The sequence below is a fragment of the Zootermopsis nevadensis genome, unplaced genomic scaffold (genome assembly GCF_977971745.1).
Source record: "Zootermopsis nevadensis isolate Lab colony 2312 unplaced genomic scaffold, Znev_1.0 Znev_ptg000021l, whole genome shotgun sequence".
NCBI lineage: Eukaryota > Metazoa > Arthropoda > Insecta > Blattodea > Termopsidae > Zootermopsis > Zootermopsis nevadensis.
Genome location: NW_028259153.1, coordinates 13,144,183 through 13,158,509, shown reverse-complemented (window position 1 = coordinate 13,158,509; position 14,327 = coordinate 13,144,183). Strand labels below are relative to the sequence as shown.

The following is a 14,327-nucleotide window of genomic DNA, read 5'->3' as shown; positions in this document are numbered from 1 at the left end:
GCGGCGACCAATCAAACGCCACACCGTTACACGCGTAGCCATAACAACACACAATGACCCAGACGGACAAATGAGTTGGACTTGATGTTAATTTAATGATGAAATAGTATATACTTGCAAAAGCGGCACGCTGTTTGCTTGTTTATTTAAGTATATATTACTGCATGCCCAAGTCACTTCGGGAAGAATACGGAAGGAGTCATGGCCTATTTAAAGTACTATCCCTGCCTTTCACTGGAGGACTGAGGAAAATTTATAACTTCCGTCAGAATAACAGCTATTCCGACAATCTGGGACCTCCCGAATACGAAGCAACAATGCTTAATAGTTCAATTCTACTGCGCCTATAATTGAAATTTACCGACGTTTCAGAGGTCCTTGCTGCCATAGCAAGGACCTCTGCAACGTCAGAAAACTTCTACCACACTACACGGCGCCACAGCCCAGAAGACAGCTATCTTCGTTAAAAGCGATATTTTACATGGAATTACATCCTTTATACATGCCACGTCAAGTTAGTTCCTTTAATAATTCTCTATTTCGTAACAATCTGTCCATACCCAAAACGAATTTATTTTAGTGTGCATAATAAGAGCGGTTATCAATCTGCGTGCTGCAAGCTCTTGCCAAATGCTCCGCAGGGCTTTGGCTAGAAGAATGGCAACAAAATCATGCGAATTAAAAAAATAATTATCAGAAATTGTGTATAATTAGTAATTCGTTCAAACATAACAATAAATTTGTATCTTACATTTGGAAGCAGGAATTAGCGACAGTGGTAATAGCAGTTACTGTAGGTGTTTCAACAACAGCTATAAAGGTACCTCACCCCACTCCTTGTCGCAAATGAATTCATACGGACTCCGCTTGTTGACACAACTTGCCACGAACAGTACGTAACTCCGTTTGTGTACGCAAGGTTCGGTTCTATTTCGCTGAATTTTTACACAAGATGCGTTGAGTGTAGTGCCCTTTGTTAGAAGTATTTTCCGTAAAATAAAATAATTATTATAGGTAGTGCCCCTAAAAATTAACAGATTTGTTAGTACGCACGGTCCTGAAATCTATGCGTTACTGATAACGAGTCACGCACAGGCTATATAATTTTGAGCCTAATTTTCTTAAAAGATCGAATTATGTTATAATATCCGGAAGTCCTTCACCTCTAATAACCTATGGATGAATGAATGAGTGGATTTACATGAAAGCTGGTATGAACATCAATGTTACTAGAACCCACTCCCCATTTTTAATTTTTGCATCTTTCCGTAATATTCCAATATGGAGACCTTGCAAATTCTAAATCTAGCTTTCCGTGCGTTGGCGCTATTGATAAACCACCACAGCCAGATGTGTACAATTTTGTATGCAGATCATAAATACATCCAAAAATTTCGTATAGGATACGTTTCAAATGTTAACAAATACAAATATGGCGACGATGCAATATATTGAAAAACAAATTAGGAAAGTCTGAATCTGGCTACCGGAAACTATGCACAGAAATTGATTACTAAATTTTATATATTTTATAATTTCATTATATAGGTTGAGGAATTTGATCGAAAGTACTCATATGCACCTTAAATTCTTCCCAGTAGTTGTTTCCATGTGTAAAAATAAAATATTTTAATGTGGGAAACTCCTAATGGCGATTAATAACACGGCTATCCCGTTGTACTTCGAGGTCAAGAGCTGCCTGTGAGTTTGCATTGAAAATTAGAGCTGTCACTTTGCCCGTTACTCTGAACGACATGTGCGTGGAGACAGGCACTCAGAATGCCTAATTATTGGAGTGACGGCTCTCGTTGAGTGAACTGTGCCGGCCGCGGAGATCGTACCCATGGTTGCTCAAATACAGCCCAGAACCAAGTAAGTACGTGTGCTTGTTACCGAGCAAGTATTTCTAAAATTTAATCTTAAATTCTGGTACCTTAGTGATAAGTCCTCTATCAAAGATTGTAAATCATCTCAAACGCACCGGAACTCCAAGTCAAGTACCAGAGAACACGTGGTTCCGAAAAGCCAAACAGCCTACAAAGGTCTTCAGACTGCCTTTAATTCGAAATATACAGTTACAATTTAGTTGATACAGCTTTTTCCATATATTAAAAGATGCACCAGAATGTACTCGAAGGTCCTTATACAAAAAAAATTCGCCATATATGCACTTGTTTCTTTTGCATAATATGCTCAATACTTGAGTCGTATTACGTCCTAAATTATATACCATTTCAGAAGTGAGTTACCTAAGCCTATTTCTTCTGCTGAATCGCCCATTACGACCGAAAAAAGATTATTACTCTTGAATTACTTTTCAAAATGAACTAGCATATTTTGTGAAACCTTTGTTGTTCGTTGCTTCATCATGAACAGCTGATCCAACTTCTCTCCTTGCTGAGCTCGCAAAGGTTTAATTTACTCATTAAAACAGTGTCGTAGAATAGCACACGAATCAAAACAATCCTGACATGAAGTATCTAACATTGAATTATATTCAGTCTGAATATATGATCTATTAACACAAGAAAAATTAAAGAATATTTTACTCTCTTGTTTCCGAACGTTTAGTCTAGAGTCTTCTTCTTACATGTCCCTCTGAAACGTTTGTATGAAAATCATTGCGAGCGGCTTTTGTGTGACCAATTGATTTATATTCAAGTTAAAATACTGGGCTCCAGCCTTGGCCTCAGGAAATTCTTTGTTGATTAAATTTGCCTCTAGTCCAATGCTCGGATCGTACATTACAACAGCTCTCTAAAACGCATTACGCCATTTCCGATCCATAATTCAGAATCAATCTTCAATAGACGATATATAACTTATACAGTTGATAAAGATACGTTAGATAGCAAACGTTATACAACGTTAAATGAATAAGAATTTGTAACCGTCCTTTCACTCCTTACTCTACATCAGGACGCCCGGCTGGTTACAAGGGGTGGTCTGTTGGGTTTCGTTTTGGTAGCTCAGGGCATGGACTCTCGCCTTCAGGGAATATACGTGGTGGCTATGAAGGGTTCCAGAAGCAAGGTGCGAGGCGGTGGGACACGAGGGGATGTAGTCTGATAATTCTGTATTAGTTCACTTTTATTCTTTCCTTCTCTCCTCGCCGAGTGCAGGACTACCCGCGGTCGAGACTGCTACGTAAGTGAGTTTTTGGAAGTCCCTTGCTGGACGCACACCGCGTTCAGCAAGACTCCCCTAAGACTTTTGAATCTGAAGAGAGTGTTCTCATTGGCTGAGTGGTTCATCACCCTAACCTTACAAATTTGCCGCCGATAGCTTATTTTAAACCCATTGGTGGTTAGTGACTTGATTTATCCTAAGTCTTCTAACGGCTAAAACACATCTGGAAGAGCTTATCATCCCACCAAGTCGAGCCACCGATCATAAAATCACCCATTCATCTTGTCACGTAGCTGGCGCCAGGCAGTCGCCCGGTGGAACAAACAAGTCTCCCCCCAGATGTGGCCCGAACTAGCGATACTAACCATCAACTCGGGAAAATTCAATACAATTTGATTATAAATTCCGATTAAGGAAGGCGCTACCGAAACAAAACTAACTTAGGCACCTTTCCTTGCGTATAAACTGGAGTAATCGCCAAAAGTCCAGTCTAAGTCTATCTCAGGTTCGTCTGCTCGAGAATCGAACTCAGAGTGGGCTGTCACAAATTTGAAAGGAGACGGTAGCGTCTTATTTCAAAGTAATATCACGGCATTCGCTTGGAGTCACTGAGAAAAATCACAAAAGTTTCAGGGCAGCCAACATTGCCAACAGCCAAGCCAAGTTCGAACCGTATATTTCAACTCGAAGCCTTCTCAAAATTCGGCACGAGCAGGCAGCCTCGTCCCGGTCTGGACACAGTCACAATGCGTGTCAGTCACAAGGGTTACCATGTTCGGACGTCATAAACAGAGCATCACCAAACAACGCTTTAGTGAATCTGCATTTCAAATTAGAAACATCCTACAAAATACTGTTACAAATAATTTCATATCGTGACAACAATGATGGTCAACGGTTGTCCTATTTGCTAGTTTAGATATTCTAAAGTTTCTTACATTTGAACTTGCTAAAAATTGTTTATTTTTCCTTGCTTCCTGAATTTAACATATGGAGCTGGCCTTAAGATATTAGTATCTACTACCTACTATGCCATTGTTGATAGGTAAAATTTTCACCATATCAGCGCCTATTTGCGTCTGTATGCACAGACACAGACTTCAAATATCTTTTTGCGATTTTCATAACTTACACATAGGTTTAGATATTCCGTTACTGCGTATGTAACCACGAGCAATCAGCAGTGCACCATATCAGAAGTGGTCAAATGAAACAAAACTTGTAGTTCCTAATGAGATATACAGTTTATGTAGACGATGTTATCATTCTGTGTTGTGAAGTCGTGTACACTCGTAGGCAGACACGCTTGAAGCCTAGAAGATGGAGACGGTATTTTTATCCGAAATGCTGCCATCTATCTGTGTGTCTAGTCGGCGTCACAACCCAGAACATCATCGTCTTCCTCACCGTATTTAGAACCACAAATATCACAGCAGTTTGTCATTTGCCCAATTTCTTGAAACACTTCTTTTACATGCAGGGATATCAAATGGACTGACTTGAACCAAAACAGTATGCATTTTCGACAACTTATATGTACAATTTCTGAACAAAACTTAACATAAATCCGATGAGTAATTGAGTACAGCGATCAACTTGCGAATGGCGTCTGTGGCATACTTGAATCATTGGATGTAAATGAAAGCGAATTTAATTTTCTTTATCAAAATCTACGTGCTTAGTCAAATAACTCAAGTAAATATCTAAATAATTCCGAGAAAATACTAATTCATTAAGCTACAACAATGGATAACTAGGATACTGACGATAAAAGTATTTGTGGTGTTAATGACGAATATATTTCTCTACATTACAAAATGGGCTCAAAAGTATATTTATCCTCTTATGTAAAACGCTCATTAGAATTGCCTGATCTGAATGAAGACTCCACAATTTTTTGTAAAGTTCTCCAAAATCAACCTTAATCAATATCAGTTTATCTGTCCTCAAGTTGTTAAATGCGTGCGGACGAACACACACACGGATTGACGAACCTGTTTTAATAGGCGTTCCGCGGGGTTTCTGACGTACCTTAAATAAAAGCCTTTATTTGCAGAGACACTAGACATCTAAATTAATATTCATATGAAGCAAGTTCCTTTTCCAAGGACCTGGGGTACGTAATGCGCATGCGCCTTCACCTTCACGTCTTTGTAGTGTACAGTTGCCCGCTCACTTTATCATCTCTCGACTAGTCGTATTTTTAAACACAAAGATTGGGTAGATGGGGAAGAAACAGTGATATTTTAAAAAAATATCTCTCTCTGGAATGTGCAGTGAACTTTCGCTACAAAGAAAACACTTTGCATTATGTGACCAGCATTGCACACGTCCAACCACTTCTCTCTTTGCCATTTGCCGACGGTATAGTGTTGACTCCTTTTATACAGCTTGTTTACTTTAATTAGTACCGTTAATCTCAAACCCTTTAAAGCTCAGCGGTACCCATATGTGCCTGCTTTAACTACGGCTTTTAAATTCAACAAAGGTTATTTCCTTAAAGAGCGTTAACCAGTTTATCCTTGTAATGAAGATATGGTGTTTTCTTTGCAGTTAGAAACTAAATTTTGAGTATTGTTTATATGAACTTTGGGCTTCAAGGGGTTAAGAATAAATTAATTATAATGGGTGTACATGCCTACAGATTTATTGTATTAATTTTCTATTATTTAGGTGGCTATGCATATATGCGCCTGTCTGCTGTTATATGATAATACGTTACTGCCTCTAAACATAACCATGGCTACCATGGTGACCACAATAAACTTACTACGACGGATTTTGGAAGCAAATGCAACCAGGGCATTTTAGTTTTACGACTGGGAATAGTTAAGAAAACGACATTAAAAACTTTCGTGCATTGTATCACGTTTCAGGGCACACTTCTTTCACCTACAGCCATAATTCTACGTTGTACTGAATGAAATTCGACTCCAACGAGATGTCACATGACAATTTAACAAGGATATATTCTTCATTTTCAATTACAACCTTTGCACGTTTTATATCTGCATAAATTGTATCCCTAATAAATTCTTTACTGCAATGACGAAGAAGAAAATAATTCCTAAAAATTGTCTTCAAATCTTGTAAGTTCTTAATGACAAGATTTCTCAGTTTTTTTAAAAAAATACGTTCCAATCAGACACTGCAAGAAAATTAGTGACAATTGGAAATGATTCAAACACATCTTTCGAAGACGCTGTGATCAAGTCTAATTTCATAATCACAGCTTATACATTATGTTCAACTTTAAATAGTTATAAACTTCCCTTGTAATGCTCATATCTAAGCATTTTAAAGTATCAGACGTATGCCACAATAGCCAGGAACAAAAATAATTTTAAAACTCACTTACTTGAAAAGTTTTATCATTGAGAAATATTCGTATTTAATCGCCTTAATCAAACAAGCGGATAAGATAAGAAATGCGTAGGACTATAAAATATTAATCCGAAAACCTGAAGGGAAGAGACCTCTTGACAGACAAGGCGTAGATGCTACTAGCTGACTAGCAGCTATTAGTTTCTCAAGGGTGAATCTGCTCCAAGAAGTTGCATTGCCGATAAACCCTTCACGGTTTTTATAGGTCGTTATTCACGCACCGACATATAAAAACGCTTGTGTTGTTTTCACCCTACATTTGCATGACCGCCATACTGGCATTAATGACAGGCCTGCATAAAGTACAAAAATGGGCAGTTCTTGAACGACATGAAATTGCTGCCTATAACAACGTCAAAATGGATAACGACACTAAATGGGATGGGGTAGTTCTGTCTGCCACGTGTAGACTGTCCGGGGTTGAAGATTCTTCTGGGTTGTTTCCCCTTCTAGTCTGGTAGGAGTTTATCGACGTTTCAGAGGTCCTTGCTGCTTCCACCATCAGAGCCCTGATAGAGGCAGCAATGATCTCTGAAACGTCGGTAAACTTCTACGAGACTATACGGCGCAACAACCCAGAAGACAGCCATCTTCAGATTCACCGCCGTGAAAACCTTAATTCCTAATGTCGGGCTGACTGGACTCGGAAGGCTCCAAGTACGAATTCCCGATTCTGATAGGTTTCTTATAATTTATCACGGCTAACAGAGGTAAGTGGTGCGACAGTACTTTGAAATACACCACGACCTCTTCCTTAACTATTCTTTCCATTTCGCCATTCATAATCATCCTCTACTGTAGGTGAGATTTTAAATGCTCACAGCGGCGAGTATGAAGATGACTGTCTCCTTCATCCTCTACTCTAATCTGGCAATGAATAAACTGCTTTCGAGAGGTCCGATTCCGGTATCTCGACTAGAAAACTCGAGATAATGGCAATATGGTACTTTTAAATAGGTACGACCGCCTATAATATCCGTTCAGGTAGTTAATGCAACTGTTGTTCCTTTGCAGAAATGACGTATAGGACGAGACATCGGTGGACAATCTTGCTAACTACGTGTGTGCTGGCGCATGCTGCTAGGACAGAAGATAACAGGTAAATGCTAACTACGTGCAGACCGGTAATTATTAGCTACTGCTTAATATTCTTCTATAGCCCACGTACAAAAGCCTCGACACCGCAGTGCATTCTTTGGTCATTAAATAGCTCCATGGAGCAGAATCCTTCTTGAGTAACGGACAACCGCTCAGCTTATAAGAAATCCCTTGCCTTTTTATAAAACACTAAAGTTCATTACTTTTCTTATAAAGTCGTCCTGATGACAATGAATACTGATAATTGTTCGTGGTTTCCTAATCCATTAAACACAAATTTCTAACCGAGTTGTGTTTTCAGGCGTCAAGTAGTCTCCAAATAGTATATTAAATGTTGGTACTGACTTTTCCCGTACTAATATACAACAAGACTGGCAAGGTTTAATCCGTACACGAATACACCGTAACCACGTGCGTTCTGAGCAAATTTGGAATTCTGTATGTCCCTAGCTCAAATAAAATTAATACCATAACATACATAGGCTCTAATAAGCAAAACATCACCATCAGTATAATTCACATAAGCGCAAAAATAGGTTGAAGGAGATGTAGAAACGTAAGCTTGCCTCTTCAACACAAAATTTATTTAGACTGTTACCTACTTATTTCCCATCTAACAAAAGAAGCCACATAATTGCCAACTAAAATATAAACATACATTTTGATCGTCCATTACTTCTCTAATTATTCAACTGTTTATCGGAAACGGACTACTGAGAGAACAGAAGAGATTTAGAGGGCCTTGACTTCAAAAATATAATGTGTTCTTGATATCTTCTAAAGTAATGTAAATCAATAACAATACGGAAGAATGACAGCTCTGTGGCAACGAATTAGAATTCTTCACATGTGTTTATGGAGCTGAATCCCAGCCAAATCAGATTTCGTTTGTTGCGTGTAGCCGCCATGTCCTCAGTTTAGATTATACAAGGAATTACTATACAACAGTTCTAAAGTTTAAAAAATGCATTTCACAAGTTCGTTCGCTCGTTCGCCATGTTGTATTACCAATGGTTGGAAATTTAAAAAGTACGATTTTGGAGAGAGCCCCGTAGTTATAAAATTCATACCAAATTTCATCCAAATCCTTCCAGTGGTTCTCGAGTTGAATCATGGAGACAGAAGTACGGACGGACAGACAGACATAGTAAGCCTAAAAGAAGTCAATTTCGTGCGCGTAGTGCAAAGACGGGAAATAAAATTATTATTGTTGTTGTTTCTATTTTCACAGACCAGGTACGAGGTTGCCGAACACGGATTTCTTTTACAACCTCCAGAATTATAATACCGCAAGCGATCACCTGGCGTCAGCCCAACAAACAATTTCAAAGGACATTGAAAACCACACTGGAAGAACCGATGGGAAGCAAAACGCTGATGGTTACAGCAAAGCGGAGAGTAGGGAAAAGGTTTCAACCCATGCATTACAAAACGACAGATTCTTGAGAGAATATGGAATACACAATGACCACACGAAACGTAACATCAGAAGTTCTTACGAAAGCCGGTCATTTGGATTTCACAGAGGTCGAGAAGGTGTTAGGAATAAAGACAGAATTGTGCATAGAAGAAACGGATGTTCAGGGAGAAAGTATGGAACTGGAGAACGCAAAACAGAGGAAGGAGAAAATTGTCATGACAATGCTAGTCCCTCAGACTTCGAGAATTTTAAAAGGGAAAGTTCGTCCAGAATTTCTTCAAATCCAGTACAGGAGTCACACGACATATACACCACCCAAATAGAAAACTACCCCGTTCGTGACAAGTTGGAAGTGACGGCTCAGCAAGAAACCCGATTCGGATCAATTAACTCAGATAGAAGACCCAGCAGCGGACCTCAAAGAAGTGGAAGAAATGAAAACTACAGGACCGATTTGGTTCGGTATAGAGACACTGACTCTAGCCAACCAGTTGAAACAAAAGATGAGGTACAAAGTCTCGGACAGGAAGGCAGAGGTTTTGACAATGGTGACGTTTTACGAAATGGCCGTCAGACCATGGAAGGAAGCGACGAGACACGTGAAGGTGAGGTGTCTCAACCAGTGGAGCCCAATGCTGTGGCGGAACCCCGGCAAAGAGACGCAGTGTCAAGCTACTACGACTTTCTGATAAATGAGGGATCCTACAAATTCTGGGCCGTGTTCCAAGTGGTCACTGCCTGTCTGCTCATCTATTCGGCCTTTGCAGCCATCTACTATGCCAAATATACTTTCAGCATGATGGACTATCCTGACTATTTGGATGAAGGTTTCTTTTTCAAACGCTCAGGGGAAGCTTATATCACCACCACAACAGCCAAACCTTCTTCATACTCTTTCTTAGGTTTATCTCCACAAACATTCCAAAGGATAATGAACGCGCTGTCTTCCAAAAAGTATTCTTAAGACGTTTATATCGGGTGACTGATACGGCAGACTGAGACCTTACCCTCACTGCATAATTCAGTCAGTGTTTCGTTGTGGCTTGGGCTCGCAGACCATCCTGACCTCTCCTCGCCTCAAAAGGTGAAAATAGGAATCCAAATCTAGGATGGAAGCACCCATACAGCGGGATTTGCATTACCGATGACAAAGATTAATGGAAGATGATGATGGCCGGCAGAGGTGACCCAGAGCTTAAAGTGGACTCCAATACATGGTGGGGTCTGGTATACCAGAGAGTTAGGAGAAAGTTAGAACTCACTGTACAGTCAATAAATGCCGCCATAATCTTGCATCACCTCTACAGCCGAAGTAACTCTTCTTTAATTCAATTGGGGTTTTGGGAAAAACGAATAGTGTTCTTAAAACTAAGTGCCTCCACCCATACAGTTTTCTACTAGCAATTTTTACATACATAAGCAACAAAACAAACTGGAATTTCTGGACGAAATAACTATAATCTGGCATCACGTCTCTGATCAGGAAACACACACGAATTATTTATATAATGGGTTAGAAATCCGTTTTCAACATCCTTGAGACTGAAGAGATGCGACAGATGTCACAGACACAAGAACTGCAATTGCTGAGGTTTGATTCCTTCTTTGCCAGAACACACAGGAACGTGTGAAATCGGATTTTGTTTGCATTGTCACGAAATGGAACACAGGGCGCTGGATGATGCACTTAACAGTAAAAATCAGACATGTTTCCGTGTGCTGTGCCCAGTTCTGACGCCACAAGTCTTCTGGAGTACTGCGTGTGTGATGTCGCTCGCTCTCTTAGCATTTCCTTCAGATTTAAAGGAGAGTTACCTGGGCGATGTCATGATTCTAATGTTGGTCACCCTTATGCAGCGATGGTACTGCAAAAATAGTCTGGATCTTGTTTCTGAGTAAATAACAACGCCGTGCAGACCAGTTGTCAGACTTCAGCCCTCTGACTTGTTTTGTTATGTGGGATTGCCAGCTTTGATGCATCGAGCGGTAGCCACAGAAAACTGACACAGACAAATAAACAATGAAGGACAGATCTCTTTCTGAGCGTGGGGGCGGTTTAGTGAGTGGGTTAACTGTAATGGATAGATACCCGCAGGTATAAAAATGGCGACATTAATAATCTCCTAAACGTCGGCAGTGCAGCCTACATCTACACGGTGTCACCACCCAGAAACAGGATCCACAGTATCAGTGAACGACCATTACAACCTGAACTCTTCAGTATATAAACAAATACAAATCGAAATGTTGATGAAAATTTAAGTTTTGGGAATCTTTGTCCATGTAACAGTTCCTTCAATTTCTCACACCTGCCCAACATCAAATTCGGTGAAATGTGAGTCTTATCATATTGACAACACTTATCTGATATCGTGTGCGATTTAACTACAGATGATGTTATTGTAAACAACTATCAGCTAATGCGAATAGTTGACGGCTGCTTTACGCAAATAAATGTCCAGGCCTGCTAATGAGAACTACAGCCAAAGTATACATCAGTCGTCCTGCCATGTATAATAATAGGCTTAGATCCTAGATAAGTATTTTTGTTAAAACGTTTAGTATAGTGTTATAGGCCTTTGGATGGATGGATGGATGGATGGATGGATAGGTATCTTCTGAAGTGTTCGATTCTGGCTGTGAATCATAACACAAACAGATTTTTGTTTGCTGTCTGTTCAGTAATATAAGAGAAACGATGTCTCAACTTGTAGATTGTCCGAAGAAGGTTAATGTGGTTACATCTGTCGACCATAAAGATGATTTTAACATATTTTGCTAAAATTGAGTACAAGTACTAATTAGTATATAGGAAGATTTTAATATTGGGTCATACTGATCTGCTACTTTACATGAAGCTAAATTCGGACTTAAATTTCTCAGTTAGAACAAAAAAATGTATCCGAAGAATGGATGGTCCTAATATCAAGTTTCATGGAAATCTATCAAAGGACTTAAAAGGTATTTACTAAATTTCTGTTAGATACCTAAGTAAAGTGACCTTTTTCAATTAACCAAAATCAAAAACCAAATGGCTTTCTCAGTACAATATCTAGTTTAGAGCTATCATACCCAATTCGATCTAAATCGCTCAGGAAGTTGTAGGATTGTTAATTGCGAGGGGTCAGACGGGCGGACATGAAGCAAACAGCTGATTTTAAACTTTCCAAAAATCACCTAAAAGTGGTTCATACAGAAAATGGGTACATGCAAAAAGATATAGACCTCATTAAGGTCTATAGCTTCAGTTTCTTGACATGGTACACATTTAAAGCAATGTACAAGGAGAATTTTATTCACTTCTGTAAGCCGTATATTATATCTAGGATTGGATAATTTTTCAACGGAAAACTAAGTTTACAAGATTTGGTATCTGTCCTAATAATTATCCCTTTCAACAGGAATGTATTTCTAAAGTGAATGAACTTCAAGGCTGAAAGGAATGAAAATTTATAAATTTACAATGAACATGCTTGGAAAATGTGTGTACTCTTAAAAACCATTTTTCCACTCCTCCAAACAATTCAGTTTACAATCCAACAATGACATGAACTGAGTCCGCCTGGGTTCCGAGGAAATTTTCAATGTGTTCTAGAATAGGAATTTTGTATAAACGTTATAGAAATTAAAGAAAGAAAATTGATTAAAGTTTACGGATTTCAGCAAGTATTCCTAACAAGCCTTGCAATCTGTATGCAATGAAGAATAAAAATCATAAAGCAACAATAAATTTCTCAATGCAAATACAATTATTCTTTACAATCGTAGTCGCTAGCAGTGCTAGGGTCTTTTGTCACCCATTCCTTATTCATTTTCATATGCAACAGCCCGTTTAAAAAACTTGTTCCTACTTCCCTTCAAACATTCCATACCTGCATTACAAAGACAAGTTTGTTAAGTAGAATTTTAAGTTAAAACCCATCATGTTCATTTAAAGTTTGTTTATGTTTGGTGAAACAGACACACTTTATTGTGGAAAGAAAACGGTACACAGACACTCTCAAAGCGAAATAAAAGGCCTTAGTGTTTATCTAGTTTGCTCATTTAGGCCCAGTTTCCGCTTCTCCGTAGAGATTAAAACTGCGAGATGCAAGACAATTACATCTTTCTTTAATCCGATTTTCCAACCAGGTGGAGCAATTTTGCATGCCGATCAAAAGAGGATTAAATCAAGAGGTGAGTGACCATTGCTACACTCTGGGCCTCCGGAATGCAACACTGGACAAACTGAACACTCGTGACTGAACGGTGCTACGTATAATTTAGTGCTAAATGCGCGATGGCCTTACGGTACTCCTTGTGCAAATCAAAATGTTTCCTTGCACCCTTAAAATTACTGTTCATAGTCACACAGCGAGAATGTGTCGATCGAAAGAGGTCAAATGGGGGGCTGGCCAGGCAGTACAGCTCCTGCCAAGGCCGATTTACAAATTAAAGTGACACAGCATGAGCAAACTTCAGTTTAACAGACGTCTATTATTAAAATCTTTCAGCCACTTTCTTCATACATACGTATTTTTACTTTGCAGAACCACTTTGTCAATGGAAGTTAATTATTGAAATATGTTACCTTACATTGTTGAATGAGAGATGTTAATTATGTTAATTCTGCCACTACGGAACAAGGAGTGGCCTTGGTGGTTATGAATAACTGTCAAACCCTTAGAATGAAGTAAAATAGACGACAAAGCAATTTGAAACTTATGGAAACTTGTTTGACAGCAAGGCGAGAGGGTTAAAATTTATTTGTGGGACAACGGAGATTTGTCTTTACAAAACTTCGGGAGAACAGCTTTACCGTAATTAAATAAGGACTAATGATCTGGCGGAAATGGGTCCTTGGGCTTTCATGCTCACTTTGAGACCTGCAACTTCCTTTTTTTTTTAATATTGTATTTAATTTATAATTCTTAAACTTAGAGTGAATGTTGTCTACTATCACCTATTCTTCTAGTCGGTGTTTCTTAAATGTGTCATCTCATGAAACCTCAGATTATCCAGCTATGTGTAGAAAGCCTTGAGTCGTCTGTCGGTTCTAATTGTCTCAAAGACGGGTTCACTCTCACTGCTAGCTATTATTTATTTAGTGTTCTGTCTGACGACAGGTCCATATGAACAGGATCCTTCCATCCTTTTCTCGGACTGGGACCTGTTCATATACGTTCTTGGCAGATGATCCAGAAGTGGTTTGCCATTGCCTTCTTCTGTGTGTAAATGGAGTAATTGTTGGGATGCCACGGAGAAACCGGGGAAGCCCCCGGAGGAAAACTCCGTGTTGCCTAGACCACGGCCTTGC

At 39.2% G+C, this 14,327-nt stretch overlaps 1 protein-coding gene across 1 annotated transcript; it reads left to right on the top strand.

Annotated features, from left to right (window-relative positions):
• The first annotated feature begins 1,805 nt into the window (after window positions 1–1,805).
• On the top strand, window positions 1,806–12,738 carry LOC110841497 (uncharacterized). The gene is made up of 3 exons (XM_022087120.2): window positions 1,806–1,872; window positions 7,528–7,612; window positions 8,843–12,738. Exons 2-3 carry the CDS (start codon window positions 7,530–7,532, stop codon window positions 9,993–9,995), a joined length of 1,236 nt encoding a protein of 411 aa, XP_021942812.1. The 5' UTR covers window positions 1,806–1,872; window positions 7,528–7,529; the 3' UTR covers window positions 9,996–12,738.
• The last annotated feature ends 1,589 nt before the right edge of the window (window positions 12,739–14,327 follow it).

What these genes read in the sequence shown, in the direction of transcription:
- LOC110841497 (XM_022087120.2), top strand. Translation starts at nt 7,530, where the DNA reads ATGACGTATAGGACGAGACATCGGTGGACAATCTTGCTAACTACGTGT. An exon ending in GCTAGGACAGAAGATAACAG is followed by an intron (nt 7,613 to 8,842) that starts GTAAATGCTAAC and finishes CTATTTTCACAG; the next exon opens with ACCAGGTACGAGGTTGCCGA.